This window comes from Mesoplodon mirus (genome assembly GCF_964341445.2).
Source record: "Mesoplodon mirus genome assembly, chromosome: 4".
NCBI lineage: Eukaryota > Metazoa > Chordata > Mammalia > Artiodactyla > Ziphiidae > Mesoplodon > Mesoplodon mirus.
The window spans coordinates 81897677-81924142 of NC_138979.1; the positions used below are offsets into that span (position 1 = coordinate 81897677).

Sequence of the window (26466 nt, forward strand, 5' to 3'; positions counted from 1 at the left end):
TAAGAAACATCCACAAGCCTGGGCAATATGGAAGTGCCAGATAAGAGCCACACACATCTCCTAGCAAGTTGCTAAAACACACTGAAAATGGCATGTGACCAGCCGCTGGGGAGAGGGACTGGAACCCAGACAAAACAAATTGACATTTTACAGCCTCATTTATTTACAAAAAAAAAAAAAAGAAGAAATTAACAAGGGAAACTTCAATATCAATGAAGTTGCAAGAATATAATGAGCTGTGCTTGCTCCCACGAGGGATGGCTTTTTAATTATTTTTTCAGATGAACTGCAGTCACAGTGTATTTGATCCATACCCGACCCATACTCTTTGGAGAGTTAAAACACATTTTTCCCCAATGTCAAGTTAAAATAAAAACTCATCAGAAACAAAATAACTCTGGGCTCCCAGGGCTCTGAAGAGAAATTTAGTTCTGTTTGGTCGCTGCCTGGTATTAGTGACCTTCGTGCTAAGCAAACATTTGGCAGATGAAATCTGAGAATAATTCTCTTTGCATCATTAACCGGAATGTGGAGGTCTCCACTGGGTTTCAACAGAAGTGATAAACAAAGAAAAGTGTGACACATTCATGTCTAATATATGTACCTCCCAACTTGGAGGAATTGCTCTGTGTATTTGGGTACCCTGCGAGGATTCCATTCTGGGGAAGGCAGAAGCCCTCCTCAAAGAATCCCCTTCGTCTAGTTGGGCCCTGCTCTACCTACAGCCTCTTCTCTGTCTCCATATATTCCCGTGTGGGTGTATGCACCTGTATGTTGGTATCACATGTATATCTGTCTGCCAAACACTCACACGACTCAACACAATCTGCTTTCACCTTGATCCCATTCTGCATTTTTAAAACATCATCATCCACTTGTAATAAAACTGCACAGAACTATACACACACAGAAACACATAAATGAGTGCACATACAATGGATAAAACCTGAATAAACCCCATGAATTGTACCCATGTTCATTGCCTGTTTTTGTTTGTTTGTTGGTTGGTTGGTTTTTATTTATTTATTTATTTATTTTTGGCTGCATTGGGTCTTTGTTGCTTCACACAGGCTTTCTCTAGTTAGGGCTAGCGGGGGCTACTCTTTGTTGTGGTGCACGGGCTTCTCACTGTGGTGGCTTCTCCTATTGCAGAGCGTGGGCTGTAGGCACGTGGGCTTCAGTAGTTGTGGCTCATGGGCTCTAGAGCACAGGCTCAGTAGCTGTGGCGCATGGGCTTAGTTGCTCCACGGCATGTGGGATCTTCCTGGACCAGGGCTCGAACCCATGTCCCCTGCATTGGCAGGCGGATTCCTAACCACTGTGCCACCAGGGAAGCCCCATTGCCCGGTTCTGATACTGTACTACAGTGATGTAAGATGTTACCATTGGGGGAAAATGGATGAGGGGTACAGGGAACTTCCCTGTATTTTGCAACAACTTGTGATTCTATAATTGTGCCAAAATAAAACATTTTAAAAAATGACATCCTCAAATAATTCCTTGAGTACTTGGAAAAAACAAACAAACATGACAATGAAGTTCCTTATTGAAAAGTTAGGACAAAAGAGGCAGGAGTCTCAGCTTGTTTGGTACTGGTCCTCTTGGTACCTTTTATGGGCTGAATCATGTCCCCCCCAAAATTCATATATATAAGCCCTAACCCCCAGTACCTCAGCATGTGACTTATTTGGAAATAGGGCCTGCCTTAAAGAGGTAGTTGAGGTTAAATAAGATCATAGGGGTGGACCCTAATCCAATCTGACTGGTGTCCTCATAAGAGGAGGAAATTAGGACACACAAAGAGACCCCAGCGATATGTGGACACAGAAGGAAGACCATGTGAAGACACAGGAGGAGAAGGCACCATCTGCAAGCCAAGGAAAGAGGCCGCAGAGGAAGCCAACTCTGATACCTTGATCTTGGACTTCCAGCCTCCATAACTGTGAGAAAATAAATTTCCATTGTTTAAGTCACTCAGTCTGTGGTGTTATGTTACGGCAGCCCTAGCAAAGCAATACAGTACCCAAATCCGGCATGCCCCATTCACCTGTTTTTGTCCCCTAGTAACAAGCCCTCCAGCCTTAGCATCCCTCGTAAAGAGGGAAACGGTGGCTGAGTGTGGCAGGAAACTGCATCAAGTAAGGAACGGAGGTCCCAGCACAGAAGAGTCAAATTTTAGGTGACCTTCCCTGCCCATGAGAGGCTGGTGCTCAGCTAGCTGTGGAGTTACCAAACGTGGAAAAGGGATCACAGTTTCTCAAAGTGGACCCAGAGGGCAGAACCAGAGACAGCGTGTGGAAAGTTGTAAGAAGACAGATTTCCAACACAACATAAGGGCAACTTCCTAATAGCTATCATGATTCCACATGACAGGAACAGCGAAGTGAGGGTATGTTGTCCACAGTTCTGGTGAGAGGTGAGCAGAACACGGAATCCACCAGCTCTGAGCTGTGCTGATCTCTACTTAAAGCACCATGAAACAGGGGCACAACCTCCTTCCAGAACCCTGACGTGAACTGTTAGCCCAGCCCCCCCTTCTTTCTCCTCCCAACTCTCTATTCTGCCTTCACACCTGTTCTCCATTCCCATCGCACCTCTCCCCTTGGATTTGAGACACACGGCTCTCCTCTCACCTTCCTGACTCCTCTGATATCTATTTCCCAAAGAATTCAGGCTGTCTTGCAGAATGCCCCTACTTGCACCTGACCCCCTGGAGCATCCACCAGCCCTCTGCACCCAGCCCCACCCACCCCAGCCTTGTCACAGATCCCAGATGTACCTGGAAAAATCATCACTCTCATACCCAGGGCTCAGCCCCATTCATTATCTTAGACAAGTTACTTAACCTTTCAGAAGCACAGATCACCTGTCTGCTTCGCTTATAACAGTAAAATTGAAAAAACAAACCCATGTCCAATGATAGAGGGCATTAAATATTACAGTATAGATCCACAAGGGAATATTCGTATGCAGAAAGAATATCATCGAAGAATATTTAGTAACATGGGGAAATGTTCATGCAATATTAAGAGAGGAATACAGTAGCAAAACATTATTTATTATAAACACATTTTTTGTGTGTGTAGAAAAGCATACCGATGCAGAAAAAAGGATTTTATATAACCATAAAGCTAAGGGTAATTATTCTTCAGTGATTCTTTTTCTATACTTCCAAAGTTGTCAACAGTGAACGTGTAATACTTTTTAACTAGAAATAAAGTTATTTTTTTTAAAAAGTCCTTACCACTCTCATTTGGAGCTTTTTCCTCCACAAAGGAAAAAAAAAAAAAAAAGACAAAACAAGGCACCAACCAATTGCCATAGCATCTAATGAAAGGACCCAGCGAGTCCATTACATTAGCCTACTTACTCTTGCCTACAATACAACCGGCTGTGCTTTGAACTCAGAGAAACAGGGCAGCTAAGAAAACTGAGCTCATGGAAGGTCACAACACGGGTTAACAGCACGAGTAATTCCCAGAGGGGTGATTGGTGGACCCCACTCACGCCACCACATCAAACGGTTCCCACTGCCACTCTGCTCCATCAGTCTCTCTGGGAAGAAGGAACGCCACGTGCCACCCACGGGTCACCGTCCAGCCACGCTGTGAGGCTTGGCTCCACATTGTGTGGTCCTGAAAAGCCTGCCAGCAGAACCGCGTCCCCATTCATTGGGTTTTGTCCCCTGGTAATGAGCTCCCCTGGCTCCCTCCCCAGGCTGGGCAGGAATGGCCAGAGAACAGTGCCAGCAGGAGAAGCCCCTTGTGAATGACCATCCAGGAATCCAGGAGTTTGGCAGTGACTCAGCCACAAGAGGCTGAAGCAAATAGTCACTTGGGTGGAAAATATCAGCTTGATTTAATATGGGATGCTTCCCTTTCCCCCTAGCTGTAGGGGGTCTAGGACATGGCCATAGTTGTGCCGAAGGCACCCAGCTGGTGACCCAGGGGCATGGCTTGTCGCCAGTGGCCTGTGGCCAGGGCGCTGCATGGTTATCATCCCCTTCCCTGCTTACACCCACAGGAAAGGAGCAGCTGTGAACAACCTGTGCTTCACACGTGCAAGATTTTAGAAACCTTTCAATCTCCAGTTTATACTCACATGTCAGGCATATGATCAGATGGCTAGCTATGGGCCTCTCTCTCTTTTTTTTTTGTTTGTTTGTTTGTTTATGCAGTACGCGGGCCTCTCACTGTTGTGGCCTCTCCTGTTGCCGAGCACAGGCTCCGGACGTGCAGGCTCAGCGGTCATGGCTCACGGGCCCAGCTGCTCTGTGGCATGTGGGATCCTCCCGGACTGGGGCACGAACCCGCGTCCCCTGCATCGGCAGGCGGACTCTCAACCACTGCGCCACCAGGGAAGCCCTGGGCCTCTCTCTCTTACCAGCTCTGCAAGAGCTGGAACCAAGGGGCACACATGCTACTACTCCACCCCAATGGATACCATCAACACCCACAGTCCCAGCACCAGTCCCTTCAGACTGTCTTTCTCTTGCAGGGAGTTAAGAGGCCATAAGTCATACCAATCCCATTCAGCAGGCTCCCCCAAATACTTCCCGAAGCCAAATTAAGTGGCTTCAGAAACTAGCTCCCTATTAGAGGAGATAAATGCTAAAATAGTCTCATGATCACAAACACTTTTTATGACCTGTACAATAAATGACTGAACCAGTTATGCTCTGCATATGCATGGTCTTTTTAAATTATTCCTGGAGAATTCAAACCATGCATGGAATAAAAGGCCCCCTACCGAGGCCGATCTGTGCAGAAAGCTTGCTCTCTGTTGCTCCCTGTAAGCACAGACCCAGGAAACAAGTTCAGAAGCACTCAGGAAGGCCATCTCCACAGTCCTGTACTGTCATGCTTTGGAATTTGGCCAGGTGCCACCAAGATGCCCACACACCACACAAAAAGACACCCCCAACCCTGTGAATGTTGAACTATCATAGAGGAAAAGGATGCCCAATTAGAAATTTGGTTGAGACTTTCCTCCTACCAAAGACTCACTGTAAATCCCAGAAACAAGGTCTCAGAAAGAGAGAAGGGCCTGTGCCTGGTATGGTCAGCCCTGTGGCCCAAGCCTCCACCTCCCACAAAACAAAAATGAGTCCACATCCTAAAGCTTTGTACCGACAGACCAGGCCCCATCCAGTGCCAGGAAATACCACAGCCTAACTCATCAGGGCGGACTTCTGGAAGAGGGCTCTGAGCCTGATGCTCCAGGCAGGGGCCCCCAAGCAGAGGTGATTTACCACTGGTGTGACTTCAGGAGGCATTCTGGGGAAACATTTTTCTACTTGATTTCCTCATCAGAGACAAGAACTCAGCTTTTCACTCCCCACTGCCTTCCATGTGCCCTGATTTATCTACTTGCTGTTACTGCTACCAAAAAATATCTATCCTAGGGTCCTAGGGTGATATCGGTCAGGTCAGAGACCAATGGGCCAGATGGACCTGCGGAGACTGTTTTGGCTACATGCTGTGGCCCATGTGGCCCATGTCCTGGTCTGCAACAGACTCACAAGGAGGGGCTTTCACTGAAGCCTTAAAAGCATCAAAATGTAAATGATTTCCTTAGACCCCTCTCCCCACTGTGTCCACCTTCACATACAATTATGGAAACCCCTAACCACAGGGAGAAGCGACTAGCCATCTTCGGCCTGAGCAATCTTCTCCTCTTCTTTGTGTTCCATAGGTAGGTCCACAGGTGCTCCATCCCTTGGATGGGGAGATACATATTCTCCACCTTTCTTTCCTAGAGCCTGTTCACAGAGGGCTATTTATTCAACAAAGTCATCCATGCCACAGTTGGGACAGAAAGTCACAGAGGAAAATTAGCATTCAGGTGTGTAGCTGTTCTGAACCCTCCTGTCTCAGAAAGCTTGGGCAGCGTATGGTGGAAACTTGGCAGATAGGAAGCTTTTTGACAAACTCTTATCAAATTCTATTTTAACCTAAACTTCATATTATAATTAACTTTATACTCCAATGCACACAGTTTTGGGAAGCACAAAGCTTCCGTGGGTGGATATAATTTTTTCAGAGCTTAGCACCCAGTGACTGGGGTCATGTCATACAATCCAACAGCTTAGGGGAGGCAAAATTAAACTTGGTAAACAAGAAATGGAGATGCTCGGCAGGCCAGCCCTCACCCTACAAACGACCACGCAGCAGTGCCTAGAAGCAGTGACTGAGGAGCCACGTTTGCTGTAAATGTAATTCACCACTTGGATGTTTCTTAATCCAACACCTGCAAATGGCTTCCATCCTTCCAGTACAAAATAGCAGAAATCATTACGGCACAAAACATTTTTTCAAAGTTCACATGTACCTTATTTCTTCCCAAATATGCAGTTCCAGTGCATACCCCATTACAGAAAAAAAAAAAAAATTACGAAAAGTTACCAACTTTGAATAATACCAAATGCTGGGCATGCAATCCCCTTTCTCTTTGAGCTTCAATAGGACAAGGACCAGGAGATCATTTTGATGATTAAAAACAGGGTTTCCAATGTGTGGATCCCCAGGTATTCCCCGGTGGCTAATGCCAAATAGCCCAAAGTCCAAACACACACAAAAAGGCAGATAAATAAACATAAAACTTCCCCTGACCATGGCTTCCCACTCAAGGTTTATTGAGGCTCTAGCACGTCAGAGGTCAAATCCCACGGCACATTGGAATCACCTGGGGAACTTTTTAAAAACTACATGCCCAGGACGCACCCCAGACCAACTACCCCGTAATTTCTGGATGTGCAACGACATCAGCATTTCCCAAAACACCCGAGATGTGTAGCCAAGTCTGAGAACTAGTGCTCCGGGAAAATTAAAACTTCAGGGGCCCACGTTTCCTTCTGCTGTTAACATGCCCTGGTTACTGACACAGAATCAACCAAAAGGGAACAGCGCCCCTGGCTCTGGGGCAGCTCCTTACCTATGTAGAGCGAGGAGTCCTTCCTCCGCACGTGGTCGTCGATGTAGGAGACGCCCAGGGGCTGCACGGGGGTAGCACCGATGCCCAGGAGCACCTGGGCCCCAATAAGCAGCAAGTACATCATGTTGGTGGCGGTCCGGCTGCGGCAGATGAGGTCCGGGTCGGGCCCCTGGTCCCCGCCCGAGCCGTTGGCGGCGCAGACATCGCGGCCCTCGGCACCCCAGCGGATCTCGCCCGCCTCGTACTTGTACTGGTGGGTCAGGAACTCAGGCAGCGCCGACAGCAGCGCGCCCAGGGCCATGACGATGCCTCCGCAGCCGATGAGGCGTGGCCTGTGCCCGCGCGCCCCGAAGTAGCTCACAAAGAGGATGAGCGCCAGGTTCCCGATCTCGAAGCTGCTGGCGATCACGCCCACGTCGGCGCTCTGGAGGTTGAACCTCCGCTCCAGGGTGGTAAGGACGCTCACCTGTGGGGTGCAAATTGCGATCTCAACGCCAGTGCTGATGGAAACCACCCGGGAGGCCCCCTTCCCGTCGCGCAGCGCACCTGCCCATCCCGGATCCTCCCGCCTCACAGTTTTTTGTTTTGTTTTGTTTTGTTTTTACCAGCTGTGCCAAATGATTTAAACCTTAAGAGTCCAAAAACCGTTTACTTAGTATGATGACCCTAATTTAATGGTTAAAGAATTCACTTCCATCGGGGAAGAAGTTTTCCTTGGCATCTGTTTCCATTCTGAAAGATTCTGCCTCACTGCATAAGAACAACCTCCACATCCCCACGGCCGCCACCATTTAAGGCTCATGAGTCCTGTGAAAGTCCTGAAGTCCACAGCTTTCACAGGCTCTCTCCCAACTACATCTTATTTATGAAGTCCATGCTGGAGGATATAGGGTCCACGGGCTTTTTACCAGGAGGTTATTAGCAAAGCATATTGAATACAATAAAAACACAAGGAAACAAAAACCTGGGAGGGGAGCAAAATGGACAAGCTAGATTAGCTCATTAGGATAATCATTAGCTCTTCGCTTCCTTCTGGAAATTTCCAAACAGTGGACATTTCCCTAGAGGTAAAGACATCCCTGAATCCCTGACTATTCTGTGCACTCTAGCCCCACCGAGGTCCCTCAAGTGGTAGAGTTTGATGACTTTCCCCACCTTTGCATCCTTGTCTGCCCTTCATCTGTTTAACAATTATCTACTGAACATCTGCTGTTGGCTTCACAATGCCCTAGACACAAAAGACAGAAACAGGAGGAAGGGATGACACCTGGCCTCAAAGATGCCACCTAGCAGAAAGGTAGACATGTATGTTGGTTACATGTTACATTCATGATGCAAAATCACAGTAGGAGCGTCAAGAGGAGATGCATCATTTTAAGGCTCCTTGAGGTGGAGAGAAAATGCAAACGGCCTCCCTGCCCTGCTGTTTGCAGGTTCAACGCAGGGTATTATCAGCAAGACAGGAGTCCCTGTCGTAGGAGTCCTAGTTGGGCAGGGAAGAAAACTCCAGGCAAAAGGAACAGGGCGAACAAAAGTTGGCTGGCATGATTTCATAACGAATGGAACGCATGTAGGGAAAAGATAGATTGGCAACAGACTATAAGAAGCTACAGAGGCCACCCTAAAGGAATCAGACAATCCCCTGCAGTGTGGTGGAGAGAATGCAGAGCCTGGAGGGAGGAGCAACTGGTTTGAATCCCACACCTATTATTTCCTTAATTAGCTCTGTGACTTTGGTCAAGTTACTTAACCTCTTCAAGCCCTGATTTCCGTGAAATAGGAATAATAATGCCTACCTGGCAGGATGGATGCAAAGATTAGACATAACATATGAAAAGTCTGTTAGCACAGAGCAGCCTTTCCCTACATGGCCAGAGAGCATCGAGAGAGGTGGGGAGGCTGAGGGGTGCAGAACCAAAGCTCTGGGGTCAGAAAGCCTGGGGCCATCGTGACTGTGTGACCTTGGGCAAGTCACCCCATGCTTTCACTGTCCCATCTGTAAAATCGGTATGAGTGCTACCTCTTAGAGCTAGTGCCAGGCATAAACACATGTATGTATAAATGCTAGGTAAGGGCTATCCACAACGATGATCACCATTTATCCTCGGGTATGGGGAACAGCAAAGGCTCTAAAAACATGAGAGTGACTCAGGTATGGTCAGAGTGTGGAGAATGGATGGAGTGGAAGAATGCAGGAGCGAATGCCAGCAGAGAAAAAGGCTGGACTATTATTGAGAGAAGTGAGAAGAAAAGGTCAGTACCGTGGCAAAGGAAATGAACAGGAAAATCTGAGAAGCGTCATAGAGGCAGCATTACATCTTTGGGGAGATTTGCTGCCTCTGCTGAGTGACTGGGCATGTGCTGCTCAGGAAAGTAAGGAAGAAGAGTCAGTGGATCTAGCCTTCCTCCAAATGTATAAATATGGGCACTGGTGTCAGCATCCCTGCATCCACAGACTCTCTGCAACGTCCACATACAAGCACACACACACACACACACACACCTCTGCTGATTAGCATGCCTCTATTCTATTTACCTTTATTATAAAAAAAGACACTAGGCCAGTAATTCCTGTAGCCTCATTTCAGCCCCACACATTTAAACAGACTCCTTTAACCCAGGGGTTTTCAATGCTACCTTCAGTTTGGATGCACTTGGGAAAGCATTAAAAATTTCAGATGCCTGGTCCCTCCGTGAGTTTCTAAGCCAGGGCAACCTGGGTGCTGGGATGTTGTTAAAGCCCGCCCAGGTGATTCTATGTGGGTTAGCACAGCGCTAACACAACAACACAAACGACTGCAGCCTTTCCGTCAGCACTGGGCCTGGGGGTGAGCTCTGCAGGGCAGTACTCAACACTGGTGCAGGTCCCTGTTCATGACCAAGGATGGGACGTCTGTGTTGCCGTCGATCGCCAGCATTCCGATTCTGATTCCTGTTTCCATTGTGCTTCTAACCAAGTCAAGGCCAGCTCACAACTCATGCAGCCCTAGTTAATTATTCTTCAAGCACCAAGTACTGGCCATTGTCGAGAAAAGAAGTTTAGCGAGTCCTGGTCTCATTAAAATGGCTTTCAAACGCTCCCAGAGATCCTTCTGAAAGGTCTGGGCAAGTGAAAACAAAGGTTTCATTTAGTCCCTTCTTTCCTTCGTAACACAAACAAGCTCGATGGAATAAATGCTCTAACTGAGGCTTAAAACAGGTAACGCCGTGTGGAAGAACAAAGGCAGACAGCCTGACTGCCTGAGAGGTGGGGGCAGGTGGCTGGGGGGTTCACTCAGGCCTTGATGACGGGACTTGAGAGATGCCTAAAAGAAGCCAGATGCAGAAGTGGACGCATGTGGGCAGGGTCCCCTGGGTTCACCAGAGTCACCTCGAGCAGGCTGGCAGGTCTGCAGCCTGGTGACCTCCACCTCGGGAGTAAAAGGGCAAGGGCAGTGGGAGGAAGGGTGGGCAGAAATGGAGCAGAAGGCGTATTTCACTTCTGTCACAAGGCTTCATGACATCCGTACTGGGCAGATCTGAAACATGACAACCGCTCTGTTCTAGGAGGTGTGCCCTGTCATAAAATATCACACAGGTGTGGACATTTATGATGACATAAGGATGGAGAGGAGAGAGGCAGCTGTGGGCAAAACAAAAGGAATCCGCTCTTCTAGAGAGGGCAGGGGCCTGTGCCTGCCACTCTTGTCCTGAATCAAACCTGCTCTTTGCAGAGCGACCCACAAGGGTCACAGGAGTAGTACGGTCCTTACCTCCTTGACCCCGTGGCCTCTTGAAAGCCTCAGGGACACCTCTCTGGATCCAGAGTTAAGCTTCACAAACATTCTGAAAAGATGCTTTGTGGATCAATTAGGTCGGAGGCTAATGTCTTCACTCACTTAAAACACAATTTGGAGAAGCTGGACTAATTAAATAGGCATGAGGCCATAAACCCACTTGTGGCTTTTAAGTGGCAATGAACAATCCAGCAATGAGGAAGATGCCTGCTAACAGCAACGGCTGTCTGTACTTAACGGGTAACAGGACTGATGGAAATGTCTTGATAATTAGACACCAAGGAGCCACAACTCCAGGAGGAAAAGAAAAGAGGAACTGTCCTCACCTTGCACCAAGTAGATATAAAGTTATTATTAAAAGAATGCAATATTTATCAGGTTACTGCTACCACGATTCAAAAACAAAACAAAACAAAAAAACCTGCCTGCGTTTCGGAATCTCCTGGAGCACTTGTTAAAAATATAGATTCCCAAACCCTGAGATGAGGCCCAGGAGTCCAAGGTTTTATAAAACCCCCCAGGGGTCTCTGGTGCCCAGAGTTGGGGAGGGGTGAACACCACTGACATTTCAGGTGTCCACATACACACTCACCATCAATCGAGAGCTATGGTTCTCAACCTTCACTGGCGGCAAAATCACCTGGAGGGTATCAGACTGCTGGACCCCCAACCTCAGAGTCTCTGATTCAGTGCATTGGGGATGCGTCTAGGGCTTTACATTTCTAACAAGCTCCCACACGTGATGTGGATGCATGTGGATGCTGATCTGGGGACCAAACTTTGAGAACCACTGCACCACTGGGCTCTCCATCCTCAACAAACCTGTCTCCCCTCAAGATTAAAGAGCTTTTTATTTTTTAAGTTAGATGCCAATTAAAAGCACTCCCTCATTTCCAATTCACGTCCAGTCTCTTCTCCTCCTATGGGAAAGCTGGGTGGCATCTGGGGGAGGCTCACCTCTTAGGGAGTCTGAGGTGCACACTCCGGTCACCTGCCGAGATGGGGGCCCAGCCCAAAAGGGAGACCTGTGGACACGCTGGCAGAAATGCTGTGAGACAGGAGGCACCCAGAGACCACGACCAGGGACAGATGGGCCCTTCTTCACCTCTGAAAGGGCCGAGGTTATCAGGGACTCACGGAAGAAGCAGCCAAGCTCTTGGAGCAGCAGCTGAAGCTCAGAATTGCCCTCGTGAGCCCTCCCACAGTCTGTCTATTTTCTTATTCTGGCTCAGGGGGTGGGTACTGGACTAGAATCACCTGGAAAAATACACCAGCACCGCCCCCCACCATGCCCAGCCCACCACCACCAGGACTGTGATATCATGTGAGAGCTGGGCCCAGGCATGAGTATTTTCCAAGCTCCCAGGTGATTCTAATACACAGGCAGGCAGAGGTGTGTTTGTGTGCAGAGACTCCTGGTATAGCCCCTGCACAGGGGCTGAGTGTGGAGGGGTAGTTACAACATTGCACCCTGGTCCTATCCACATGGCGCTGGAGCACCGGAGCCTCAAGTTCAAATCTGGCTTTGAGAGTGCTTGGCCATGTCAATCTTTCTGAGCTGTTTCTGCACCTGTGCGGTAAGGATAACAATACATGCATCATGAGGTCATGATTCAGCAGCTGGCGCACAGTAGGTACACTTAAAAGAGCTGCCCTCATCCCTGGTGTGCATGCTCTGTGTGACTTCCAATTCGATGCCACACAGAGCCTGCTTGGCAGGAGGTGCAAGGAATATAACTACAGCTGAGAGAGAATCTCTGCCCTGTGGGGGTTCACAACCTGGGGAGAGCAGAAAGAAAGGGTCCTAACAGCACAGCCTACTATGCAGGGTCATGCAGTAAAGTGGCAGGGGGCTCAAGGGAATGAGAACACACCTTTGGCTGCATGCAGAGGAAGATCGATCTGGGATGCACCAAGGATGAGCCAGATCTTAATAGATGGGCAGTGGGGGTGGGACTATAACATTTCTTTTTTAAACATTTTATATTGGAATATAGCCGATTAATAATGTTGTGACAGTTTCAGGAGCACAGCAAAGTGACTCAGCCATACACAAACATGTATCCATTCTCCCCCAAAAGTGCCCTCCCATCTAGGCTGCCACATAACATTGAGCAGAGTTCCCTGTGCTATACAGTAGGTCCTTGTTGGTTATCCTCTTTAAATACAGCAGTGTGTACATGTCAATCCCAAACCCCCTAACTATCCCTTCCCTCCACCTTTCCCCTCCCCACCCTTCCGGGTAACCATAAGTTGGTTCTCTAAGTCTGTGAGTCTGTTTCTGTTTCGTAAATAAGTTCATTTGTATCATTTCTTTTTAGGTTCCACATATAAGTGATATCATACGATATTTCTTTCTCTGTCTGACTTCACTCAGTATGACAATCTCTAGATCCATCCATGTTGCTGCAAATGGCATTATTTCATTCTTTTTTATGGCTGAGTGATATTCCATTGCGTGTATGTACCACATCTTCTTTATCCATTCCTCTGTTGATGGACATTTAGGTTGCTTCCATGTCTTGGCTATTGTAAACAGTGCTGCAGTGAACACTGGGGTGCATGTATGCTTTCAGACCATGTTTTTCTCTGGATATATTGCCAGGAGTGGGACTGCTGGGTCGTATGGTAGTTCTGTTTTTAGTTTTTTAAGGAACGTCCATACTGTTCTCCATAGTGGCTGTATCAATTTACATTCCCACCAACAGTGCAGGAGGGTTCCCTTTTCTCCACACCCTCTCCAGCATTTATTGTTTGTGGATTTTTTGATGATGGCCATTCTGACCAGTGGGAGGTGGGAGGAATGGCAAAGGGAAAAATTCAGACCATCCCTGGGGAAAGGGAGGAAGACCTTTTTGGCCTCAGAGCACCATGAAGAGATAAAACGGCCTTGAAGATTAATTAGGTTGAGGGTTGATTTGGAGGTCCCTGGGGAGCCATCCTTCAGCAACACTATCCTGGCAGGTGTGGCGCAGTGTGGAGGGAGGAGAAACTGCCCAGGCAACTATTTCAGCAGAGCTGGTGAGAAACGAGGCTTCTGTAGGGGCGTGCTGGCAGAACCACAGAGAAGGGTGCCTGTGTGTGATGCCTCAGATGTAAAGAGCAGCAGAGCCATGGCTGATGGGAGGCCTGGGTCAAGGAAGCTGGAGCTGAAAAGGACACTGGGGAGCCTGCCGTGCCTCAATCCGGAGCCTGTGTGAGGGCTGAGGGAGCTGCGAGGCTGGGGAGAGCCCGTGAGTGCAGAGAACCTGCATCTAAAAGCCCCTCTGCTCGGAGAGGCATGGGACACCACAGCCCAGCAGGCTGCCCCCCGGGGAACGTGGAGGAAGCTGTACCTTCAAACAACTCGCCCAGCAGCGGGGCCCAGTGCTGTTGGGAACAGATGCAGAAACAGTGTGGATGTCGACCTCACATTAAACTGTAGTTAAAGAAAGGCCCAGGGCTTCCCTGGTGGCGCAGTGGTTGAGAGTCCGCCTGCCGATGCAGGGGACACGGGTTCGTGCCCCGGTCCGGGAAGATCCCACATGCCGTGGAGCGGCTGGGCCCATGAGCCATGGCCGCTGAGCCTGCGTGTCCGGAGCCTGTGCTCCGCAACAGGAGAGGCCACAACAGTGAGAGGCCCGCATACTGCAAAAAAAAAAAAAAAAAAAACACACACACACAAAAAGAAAGGACCAGAGGTCCCCTTATTGGGGCTCCTGAACAGGCATCAGCACACTTTTTCCGTGAAGAGCCAGATAGTAAATATTTTCAGCTTCTGGGCCACTTGGTCTCTGCAGCAACTCCAACTCTGTCATCCTAACACAAAAGCAGCATCTGTAAGCAGTATGTAAATGATGGCCACGGCTGTGTTCCAAGAAAACTTTATTAACAAAAATAAGCCATGGGACTTCCCTGGTGGTCCGGTGGTTAAGACTCCGCCTTCCAGTGCAGGGGGTGCAGGTTCAATCCCTGGTCAGGTCCGATCCCTGGTCGAGGAGCTAAGATCCCACATGTCTTGTGGCCAAAAAACCAACACATAAGACAGAAACAATATTGTAACAAAATTCAAGAAAGACTTTTAAAATGGTCCACATCAAAAAAAAAAAATCTTTAAAAAATAAAAATAAAAAAAAATAAGCCATGGCTGGATTTGGCCGCAGGCCACAGATTGCCAAACTCCTGCTCGCTTCTCCGTCAATCCAGTTCGGGAAATTGCCTTATTCCTGAGTCTGGCAATAACAATGCGGGCCATTTATAACAAGTTTGCAAAGCACTCCTGTTGCTGCCATGGAAAAGCCATTCCGGGCACAACTTCAATGCAAGTTTGTTTTCTAATCCCATGAAAGGAAGTTGCAAGCCCATTTCAATTGCTTGCCTGACGTGCCAGGACGTGGTCTTGCAGGAAAGGTGGGAAGGGGTCCAACCACAGAAGCCGAGAGAGCATCTCCCCAGGATGAAGCAGCAGCAGCAGCAGCAGCAACTGCTTCAGGTAAGGGAGGCACACATTGTGTGGTTTTGTTTTTCACTTGAACAGCAGCTCCTTGGAGCCAGTCATTTAGGGCACAGGGGAAACGTCATGCAGGAGGCATTCATTTGTGAATTACAGGATCTGAGGTTTGTAGAGCCAGGTAACAGAGGACAACACAACAATGAGTCCTGTAATTGCCCTGGTGGAAAACAGACTGCAGGCTCCCCTGGCAGGTTGGCCAGGGAAGACAAACAGTCAATGTCGCTTTATTTCTGATGGAATGATTTAGCCTGTTTTATGACCGCATAATAAACGGGTATAAATTTATGATTTTTTCTTAAAAAGCAGAGTAAGAATTACATGGAGAACCTCTGATTTAGACATGACTCTGGCCTTCAGCCCATGCCAAAGGCACTGGTGTGTGTAAAGGGGTGAGAAGAGGGGCAGACGGAAAACATGAGGGATTTTGAGAGCCACACATGAACCACGCATTTAACACGCCTGCAGCTCCCTTTTCTGATCTGTAATGGGGAGGCGATGATTCTGCCCTCAAAGCTTGCCACAAATGAGGAGGAAACTTGCTGTCCAATGTTTGTCACTGTGACTGCAGCTATGCCTGGGGTTGCGAATATGCAACATGGCCTTACCCTTCCTCGCAGCAGTATCCCGAGAGCCTGCCAGCTCTCTCTGCACCTGGGTCTTTAACAAGAGACCATCGTTCCCTCTGGTCACACTGCTGTCTGAGAGTCAGAGTCTTGGACACTCTTTCCTTAGAAAGGCCTCATTCGTCTGCGTCTCTGAGACTTCTTCTCGGTCATTTCCTGCATCCTTGTGCATTATTTGCATCTTTCTCAGACCATTTTCCCCTCTGTACCCTGTTTCTTAGTTTCTCTCTTCTACTCTCTTCCCTAAATAGCCCTAAAGTACAACAGAGGCATCTTTTTTAAAATTATTATTCCTTATATTTAGTGAAATCTATGTTCATTTAATTCTAAGAGAATGTGTAAAGTTTTATGATCCCCTTCTTTAAAAAAAAATCTCTAAGTTTTCTTCCTGCTTATGAATCTTGTCATTGATTTTTCTCCATAGCTCAGTGGTCCATGATAGAAAAACAAGGATTCTGTGTCCCTGCTGGGTACAGATAATAGAATTTTCTTCCACTCAGTGACTGAGCTGTAAAGGCACCACTAGAAATTTTTACATCAGTCCTATTATTAATAGTCCGTGTTTAGTACCTTTCACAGGAATTGAGACCATTCTTTCAATTCACAATTTATGTGGTGCCAGGTCTCTTTTATTAGAGAAACTTCAAGAACAATAGGGGTTAAATGATTTCCTCGGCATTCAACAAAAATGTATAGAGGACCAGAGTCTTAAGAGATTTCCATCTAACACACTAACAATGTACACACACACACACACACACACACACTCCCCAGGCAGAGCTGTTTTCACTGAATCATACTCTCTATATGCCCTAGGGCCCAGGCTTACACTGTCAGAAGGACTGAAAACCCCAGATTGAGTAGCCATGCCAAGTTCTAATTCCGGGGCTGCAGGTGTCCTTAACCAGCTCATAGTATAATAGAGAAGACAACAATGAAAATAGGCAATTATCACAAAGGGCCAATAGAGCTGCTCTCTGCCAGAATAAAGAGAAGTACAGTCAGTACCCAAAGAAGCACTAGAGTTAGTACCCTGTCACGTGGGAGCGACGTGGCATCAGGGCAGGGTACCCTCCGGAATGGGGACAATATTCCTTACAAGCAAAAGAACACGTATTAGTTACTTATCCAGGGATGGTCCTGAGGGTTTTACATCTATTGACATATTTATTCTACACGATGATTCCAGAGGTAGGTCATATTATTATCCAGTTTTACAGATGAGAAACCTGAGGCTGGAGAAGATGACTAGCCCGATAATAGCCACGCAGCTGGTGAGCAGAGGGGCAAGGACTGAAGCCCAGTCCCACTGACCCCATACCTGAGTGACCAAGCAATATGCTTCCTGCCTTGGTGACGTTCCCCTGACCCAGGTGGTAAAGGCTAATGGGCTCTAGCAGCAAACTTGCTGTTTAAAAAAAAAACTTAGTCATTGTTAAAAGCTATGCAGGCAGGAAAAGCATTATGAAGTCATAGATAATTTTGAAAATTCTGGGTTGAACAAAGATAAACAGGTTTCTTTACAAGACTTATGAGAGATTTCCAAATGATAATATTCATTGTTAATCATCCATCAAAATATTGATATATATTTCCTGAAACTCTCCTGACTATGGAGCCTTCTTTTTTCAAATCGTGTGCTTCCCTTGAGAAAAATATATATACTTTCAGAAACACTAGGTTAAGGCTGATATGGGAAATGTTTTTAATTAAGTACTAGAAAAAGCTCTGCTTTTCCTAGGAACTAATTTTATCATCGTCCCCCCCCACCCCCACCGGCAGCTACCCCCAACCAAAGGCTATTAAACAGTATGATTCTAGCTGTATTTCCCTTTTTGCTTTGCTTCCCAGGAATCTCTGACTCAAGCCTGCAGCCATGCTAGAGCAATAACAGTGTGGGATGCCAGGGCTGCACTTAAGCATTTCATTTCTTTTTCTTCCTGGTCTCCCGATTTTACTTGTAATTCCACAGGAGTATGCTACATATAAACTGCTTCTACCAGGACAGTGTACAAAGCCATTATATATAATTCCTCAAGAGCAAACCACCAGACAGGTAGGGTTAAGTCCTAAGTACCAAGATAATCTACTTCCACCTAATTATATCCTCTCTTAGAAATGAATCACCCAGATAAGCTGAGAAGAAAATAATATAGTTGCCAAAGCTTGTGCATCCAGGTGTAAGATAGACAGGGGTCAGAACAAAACAGTGCCCGCTCATGTGCATTAAACAGCTTCCAGAAGACTAAGAAAGTCCAGTTTTGGTGTCAGAGCAATGAAGGGAACAGCCACACACCTTAAGAGTTCATCTTCCCTGACCTGCTCACACCAGCTCACTGCTCAAATCCAACTGTACATCCTTCCACTGTTATTTCAGTGCATCTCAGGCACAAAACACCCTCAAATTTCACCTAAGACACACAGTCATGGATCTCAGGAACAACAGACGTTACTGCCAAAGTGTATGTTGAGGATGATCTAGTCCCTTCCCCATATTTTACTGGGAGGACCCAGGAGCCCAGAGCAGTGAGGTAATTAGACCAGGATCACACACCCGTAAGTGACAGCAATGCCTTCTGATGCTGAGTCCAGTTCTGTCCCCCACCCCACCGGTAGAAGAAAAGTACTCAGCACTACTTGGTCTCTCCCCCCTGAGTAAAACAGTCTCCTGCTTGTTGGATGCATGTGACCTTGTTCAAGGAGCTAACAATGCTGTACCAATACGTAAACTAAGTACCCAAAGGGGTACGCGTAACTGATCAAAGAACTAGAGAAGCTGACATAAGTGTGGATGTGACAACAGAACCTGTTCCTGCTGGATTCAGAAGTGGGAGCCTACTCGGAGAAAGAAGGGGGAAGGGAGGGAAGGCACTGCGGGGCACCCACTTCAGCTCCACCCAGAGCTGCCCCCTTCCGTTCCTCACAGCCCCCTCTGCCCACCCATCCCTTTTTGTCACCTGAAGACCTTCCTCCACCACGTTGCCCTCTTTGCTGTCTCTTCCCCCTCCACTGGCTCCATCTCCATTCTATCCTCAAGCTTGACCAATGCCCATCCATGTTAAAAACCACAACTTAAAATAACCTTTCTGGGGCTTCCCTGGTGGCGCAGTGGTTAAGAGTCTGCCTGCCGATGCAGGGGACACGTGTTCATGCCCCGGTCCGGGAGGATCCCACATGCCGCGGAGCGGCTGGGCCCGTGAGCCATGGCCACTGAGCCTGTGCGTCCGGAGCCTGTGCTCCGCAATGGGAGAGGCCATAGCAGTGAGAGGCCCGCGTACGGCAAAAAAAAAAATCACCTTTCTGGTCACTGTCATGAATTCATCTTTCCTTCCAACAAGGTCATAAAGAAAGTCCATGTTTGCCGGGTAGATGGCCCTGTTTTCCACGCTCAAGTCAATGCAGAGCAATGGGGCTTCCCAGCTCTCCTAGGGCCATGGAAGCTGCTCCTGAGAAAGCTTCCCAACGAGCTCCTACATCTTAAATGTGAGTGTTATTTTCCTGCCCTTCTCACACGGGGTCTCTCTGATTTCTGACATGGCCGACCCCTCCCTCATGACATGCACAGCTTAGCTGCCCTCCACGCTCCTCTCCTCCTCCTTGTCTCTTGTTCTCTTGGCAAGGATTCTCCAAGGTCACATCTGACGGTTCTGGAGTCCCTGTACTATTCTCATGGGGGGGATCCCCACATTCTCCATTTCCCACATGCTGATGACACCCAATCCCTGCCTGCAGCCCCAGATGGTCACCACCCCCAGCCTCCACAGGTCCCAACACAGAATTCTGCCCCCTCTCAGCTCAGGGCACCCAGCCCTTCTGATCCCTCCCTCCATAAACATCAGTACTTCACTGGCATTTGCACAGTCTCAGGTCCCAGAAACCCGACAGTCCTCCTCTCGGTACCACGTCCCACTGGCCTCTGCTCCTCCTCCTCTCCCTCCCCCTCCTCCCACGCCCTCCTCCAGACCCCGTTGGTCTCAGTTCTGTTGCTCATTCCCTCTTCTTCCCCGAATTCTCCCAAGTGCATTTGCATTGGCCGCTGTCCTCTTTCCTGTCTCACCTCATTCAATCCATCCCCAGTTAATTCTCTATATAAGACTCTCCAGTGATGCCCACTGCCAACTAGAAAAGCCCAAGCTCCTTGGCTTGGACTGCCAGACCCACCAAGATCTGGCCGCATTCTGCCTCTAGGTCAGCCTCCTGCAAGAATCCCTCCTTGCACTTTCTTACATTGGCCTGGATCTTTCTCATCCCCTGACCCTCAAATGGGCAAATACCATCCATCCCACGCCACTCACCTCAGAAACCCCTACTTACCCAGCAGCAGGCATTTCAAATGACACCTCCTCCGAGAACACCCTTCACCTTCTCCCTGGCCATGATTATTTTGGCCTGTCTAGCATCCCTCATGAAGGATGAAACTCCTTGAGAGCAAGGGCTGTCTTATCATGTCTGTGGCCCTGCTCCTGAGCACCGAGTTGGGCTCATAGTGGCTACGCCAGGTCACTACATACAGCTGTCCTGCTCAAAGGTGACCCACCAAGTGGTGAGTGGGGACCGAACTCAGCCCGTATTCCATTCACCCTGCTTGTGTTCACTGGAGGCAACAATACCAATTCCCCACGGGCACGATGGCTCTGCACAGGCACACAGCAACCTGAGTTGGTAAACACACACCGTAAGCTCTCCTGCTCTCCTGCAGCTCCCCAGTGGTCCTTCCCTTTGTGCAAGTACCTAAATAAGCAGCATGGCCAAGCTGCTCTGTCCACTCCTGGAGCTGTGTGCTGCAAGGAAACTTCTGAAATGTGGGAACTGTGCTAATTAACTGCTTGGAAACACAACTGTGCAGACCTGGTCTCCAACTCAATATGGTACATGAGTAGCACCTGAACATTTTAGGCGGTTCCTGGGGCTGGGAGGACAAATACACATGAGCCCAAGACAAAGACTGAACAACATTTGGCCTCAACAAGGCACAAAGCCATCTGTTCCTTGGGTCCCATGCAGTCTTTCCTCCTCACACCTGCGGTTACTCTGAGAACTGCCCTCATTTCCTCTACACATCAAGCATCACTTAGTATAGATGATCTGAGGGTCAGAAGGGCTGACCATGCAAGGTACTAGGCCAAGGATATGGGACCTAAAGTCCTAGAGAAGTCCCCGCCCTCCCTGAAATAACAACAAAAGCTAACATTTTATAGCACTTATGGTGTGCCAAGCACTGCTCCTATTACTCTGTGTATATTAATCCATTTCATTTGCACAACAATTCCATTAGGTAGGTACTATTATTATCCCCATTTTACAGAGAGCAGAGGCCCAGAGGTTAAGCAATTTGCCCAAGTTCTTCCAGGTAGTAAATGGCAGCGCCAATTAAAGCCCAGGTGGTCTGGTGTCAGAGTCCATACCTTTAAATACACATGATTTTTCCTGCCACGTGATTTTTCCTCTCTAAAAGATGGGAAAAGACAATAGGGAGAGAATAGCAGTGTGAGTAACTTGACAAATTCTCTCCTCAAAGAACAGTGACAAAACTAGACAAAATTGTCGAAAACAACTATTTCAAGACTCTGGCAATTGACTAAAACATACAACAAATTGAGGAGCATTTATTCAAGAAAAACTTCTGAACCTCTGGTAAGAACAGTGGGGATCTGGGTTCTTTCCCTCCCTCCCATGCCCCTCCCATGTTGGTTGGCCCAGTTACTCTACCAGGTGGGCTGGCCTTGCAAACCAGCAGCCTTGTGGCTGGAAGGAGTCCACTTGATTTGCAGTGGATGTGAAAAACCCCACACTCCATGGTGTTGTAGGTAAGAATAGCAATCCCAATGGCAAATGAACAGGGGGGTCAACTTCAGCTACTCGGAGGTCATGGTGCTGGCTGGGGCAAGCAACAGACTGGCAGACTATACAGAAATGTAACAAGAAGATCAGCCGGGTCCTTGATACGCTCCCCACAGATCTCTGGTTGACTGTAAGGCCATGCACAAGTGGAAAAGAGACCAGAGGGGGTCTACTTTCTCTACTCATTCCTGCCTGACTGTGAGCCTGTGTACATAGGCAAAGGAGATGCCAAAAGGCCCAGAAGAAAGTAAAAGCTGGGAAGACATAAAAGCTGCCTTAAGTTTGAATAAAACCTTAGTGCTTGAGGCATTTGAACTCAAACTCTGACCAGTCACTGACTATGCAGACACAGAGATGATCCCCAGGAAGAAAGGCTTAAAAATAAAAACAAGAATTTAAAACATGAAACACACACACACACACAAGAATTAAAAACAAAAAACTGAGTCAAGATATCCATGACCACACACCATGAGAGAGACAGAGTCCACAGATTCAGTCTAGGCACGTAATTAAACAGCAGTGATAGCAAATCTCAGGTGGGGGTGGGGTGGGGGAGGTGTACAGAAAACTGAATCCAGAGTTGCTAGAGTATATTATCTAATACGCTCAATTTTCAACAAAAAATTAAGTCGTGCGAAAAACAAACAGGAAAGCATGGTCTTTCCTTTCTCAGGGGAAAAAAAGGAGTCAGTAGAAGTTGTCTCAAAGTGGGTCCCAATGTTGGACATAACAGACAAAGGCTCAAAGCACCTAATATAAATATGTTCAAAACACTAGAGAAACCTATGTTTAAAATTTAAATAATATGATAATAATCCAATGAATACAGAATCTGAATAAAGACATAGTTATTGTACCAACAAGGACAAAAAAAATAGAAATTCTGAAGTTGAAAAGTATGACTGAAATTAAAAACTCACTAGAGAGGCTCAATATCAGATGGGAGATGTCAGAAGAAATAATCAGTGAACTGAAAGATAAATTAATGTATTATCAATCTGAAGAGCCAAGAAGAAAAATGAACAAAACCTCAGATACCTGTGGGGCACCAGTAAGTACACCAATATACATATAATGGGAGGAAAGAAGAGAGAAAAAGGGCAGAAAAAGTATTTTAAGAAATAATGGCTAAAATATCCAAAATGTAGTGAAAAACATGAATCTATAGATTTAAGATGCTCCACAAACTCCAAGTAGAACAAAAGCAAAGAGATCTGTGCCCAGACACATTATAACCTGTTCACTTATATGTTGAAAGGCAAAAAATCAAAAGACGACCTTCAAAGCAGCAAGGAAAAAAAAAAAAAACTCATCACATACAAGGACTCTTCAATAAGATTAAGAGATGACTTTTCATTGGAAACAAGGTAAGTCAGAAAGCAGTGGAATGGTATATTTAAAGAACTGAAAGAAAAAACTATCAATCAAGAATACCATAACCAACACAACTATTATTTGAAATTGAAGGCAAAATAAAGATATTCCTTGATAAACAAGACTGGAAGAATTCATTGCTAGCAGATTTTCCTTGCAAGGGACACTAAAGGAATTCCTTTAGGTGGAAGGGAAATTACACCATACAGTAACTCAAATATATACATTAAGAAATAAGGAGTACCAGGAAAATTAAATATGTGAGTAAATACAGAGGGCTGTATAAATATATTTTCCCTCTTAACTTCTTTAAAAGGCACAGGATTGCATAAAACAATAACTGTATTGCTCAATTAATAACATATATAGATCTAATACATATGTGGCAATGGCACAAAGCAGGAGGGAGAAATGGAGCTTTATTAGAGCAAAGTTTCCATATTTTACAAGAATTAAGTTAGGGGACTTCCCTGGTGGCACAGTGGTTAGAAGTCCACCTGCCAATGCAGAGGACATGGGTTCGAGCCCTTGTCCGGGAAGATCTCACATGCCGCGGAGCAACTAGGCCCGTGCGCCACAACTACTGAGCCTGCACTCTAGAGCCCAAGAGCCACAACTGCTGAGCCCATGTGCCACAACTACTGAAGCCTGCGTGCCTAGGGCCATGCTGCACAACAAGAGAAGCCACCACAATGAGAAGCCCACACACTGCAACAAAGAGTAGCCCCCACTTGCCACAACTAGAGAAAGCCCATGTACAGCAATGAAGACCCAATGTAGCCAAAAATAAAAAGATGAATAAATTTATAAAAAATATGAATTAAGTTAGTACTAATCTGAAGTAGACTGTTATAACTGTGATACATATTGTAGATGCAGTCACTAAGAAAATGATTCAAAACATAAAATGAAACATGAGAACAAATCTATTTAACACAGAAGAAGACAATAAAGAAGGAACAAAGGTACCAAAAAGATATGAGACATAAAACAAATTACAAAATGGCAGATGTAAACCCAACCACATTAAACTGATAACAAAGCCCCAAAATAAATGAAAAAGAAATTGACAAATGAAAGGAGAAATAAACAATTCAATGATAATAGTTGGAGACCTTAATATCCCTCTCAATAACTGATAAAACAACTAGACAGAAAATCAGTAAGAATAAAGAGATCTGAATGACACATTCTACCAATGTTACAACTCAACAATAAAATGAGAAACAACCCAATTTTAAAAATAGGCAAGTAATTTAAATAGACATCCCACCAAAGAAGACATATAAATGCCTAATAAGCATTTGAAAAGATACTCGGCATCATTAGTCTTTAGGGAAATGCAAATAAAAATCACAAGTTACCACTACCCGCCCACTAGAATGGGTGTAATAAAAAAATACAGACAATACGAAGCATTCACGTGGATGTGGGGAAACTGGAAGCCTCATTTGAGGCTGGTAGGAATGAAAAGATGAAATGGTTACAGCTACTTTGAAAAACAACTGGGCAGTTTCTTAAAAAGTTGTATATAAATTTACCACATGAATGTAAATTGATACAGCCAATAAGGAGAACAGTATCAAGGCTCCTTAAAAAACTAAAACTAGGGCTTCCCTGGTGGTGCAGTGGTTGAGAGTCCGCCTGCCGATGCAGGGGACGCGGGTTCGTGCCCCGGTCCGGGAGGATCTCACATGCCGCGGAGCGGCTGGGCCCATGAGCCATGGCCGCTGAGCCTGCGCGTCCGGAGCCTGTGCTCCGCAACTGGAGAGGCCACAACAGTGAGAGGCCCATGTACCGCAAGAAACAAAATAAAACAAAATAAATAAAAATGGCTTAGATTTAAAAAAAAAAAAAAAACTAAACTAAAACTAGAGCTATCATATGATCCTATAATCCCACTCCTAGGCATATATCTGGAGAAAACCATAATTCAAAAAGATACATCACCACAATGTTCATTGCAGCACTATTTACAATCAGGACATGGAAGCAACCTAAATGTCCATGGACAGATGAATGGATAAAGAAGATGAGGTATATATATATACACAATGGAATATTACTCAGCCATAAGAAAATAATGAAATAATGCCATTTGTAGCAATATGGATGGACCTAGAGATTCACTTATCATACTAAGTGAAGTAACTCAGAGAAAGACAAATATCATATGATATCACTTATATGTGGAATCTAAAAAAAAACCCAAAAAAATGATACAAGTGAACTTATATACAAAACAGAAATACACCCACAGGTGTAGAAAACAAACTTATGGTTACCAAAGGGGAAAGGTGGGGGGAGGGATAAATTGGGAGTTTGGGATTAACATATACACACTACCATACATAAAATAAACAACAAGGACCTACTGTATAGCACAGGGAACTACTCACTATCTTGTAATAACCTATAAGGGAAAATAATCTGAAAAAAATGGATATATATGTATGTATAAGTGAATCACTTTGCTGTACATCTGAAACTAACACAACTTTGTAAATCCAATATACTCCAATAACATAAAAATTTACCACATGACCCAGCAATTCCACCCACAATTCTACGCAAGAGAATTGAAAACATATGTCTATAGAAAGACTGCAAATAGCATTATTCATAATAACCCCAAACTGGAAACAACCCAAATGTCCACCAATGGTCAATGAATAAACAAAATGTGGTATATCCATAAATACGATACTAATCCAATCCAGTTAATCTAATATCCACTACATTACAATACCAAGGAATAGTATTTGGAAGTGAAATGGAACTAACTGCAATACATGCTACAACATAAATTAACCTCAAAAAAATTATGCTAATTGAAAGAAGCCAGATGAAAAAGATTATATATTGTATTATTCCATGTATTTGAAATATCTAGAAAAGGCAAACCTATAGAGAATACAAGCAGGTTGCCTGGGGCTGGGGGTAGGGTGAGGCCTGACTGCAAATAGGCATGAGCAAACTTTCTGGAGGGATGAAAAATTTTTTAAACTGGATTGTGGGGATGGTTGCACAACTTTATAAATCAACTAAAAATCACTGAACTGTACACTTAGAATGAATGGATTTTATGGTATATAAACTATACCTCAATAAAACAGAAAAATAAGACAATGTGTACAAATAGCCAAAATGGAAGGCAGCATGTGGTAAGTGCAATAAGAAAATGGGGGTGGATCGGGGAGGTTCATGAAAGACTTCCTGCAAGAGGAATCTCTGGAGCTAGGTCTTATAGAACAAGTAAAATGTTGATAGGTTAAGATGAAAGAAAGGGGAATCCGAGTGGAGAGAGCCTTCCATGCAAATGCAAGGAGGTGGAAAAGGGTGGGGTATGTTTGGTGAACTATGCACCATTGAAACTGAGCAGGACCCTGTGGGGATCCTGGGCACAAAAGCCGTTCTGTGTCCC

The 26466-nt window shown here is 46.1% G+C and overlaps 1 protein-coding gene across 2 annotated transcripts in view; it reads right to left on the bottom strand.

The window, feature by feature from the left end:
- SLCO3A1 (solute carrier organic anion transporter family member 3A1) overlaps positions 1 to 26466 on the bottom strand; it is a 318868-nt gene that overhangs the window by 248906 nt on the left and 43496 nt on the right. For both annotated transcript variants that reach the window (XM_082618896.1, XM_082618895.1), the window contains exon 2: positions 6934 to 7399. In XM_082618896.1, coding sequence (XP_082475022.1) covers positions 6934 to 7399 — 466 coding nt within the window. The remainder of the gene's footprint in view (positions 1 to 6933; positions 7400 to 26466) is intronic.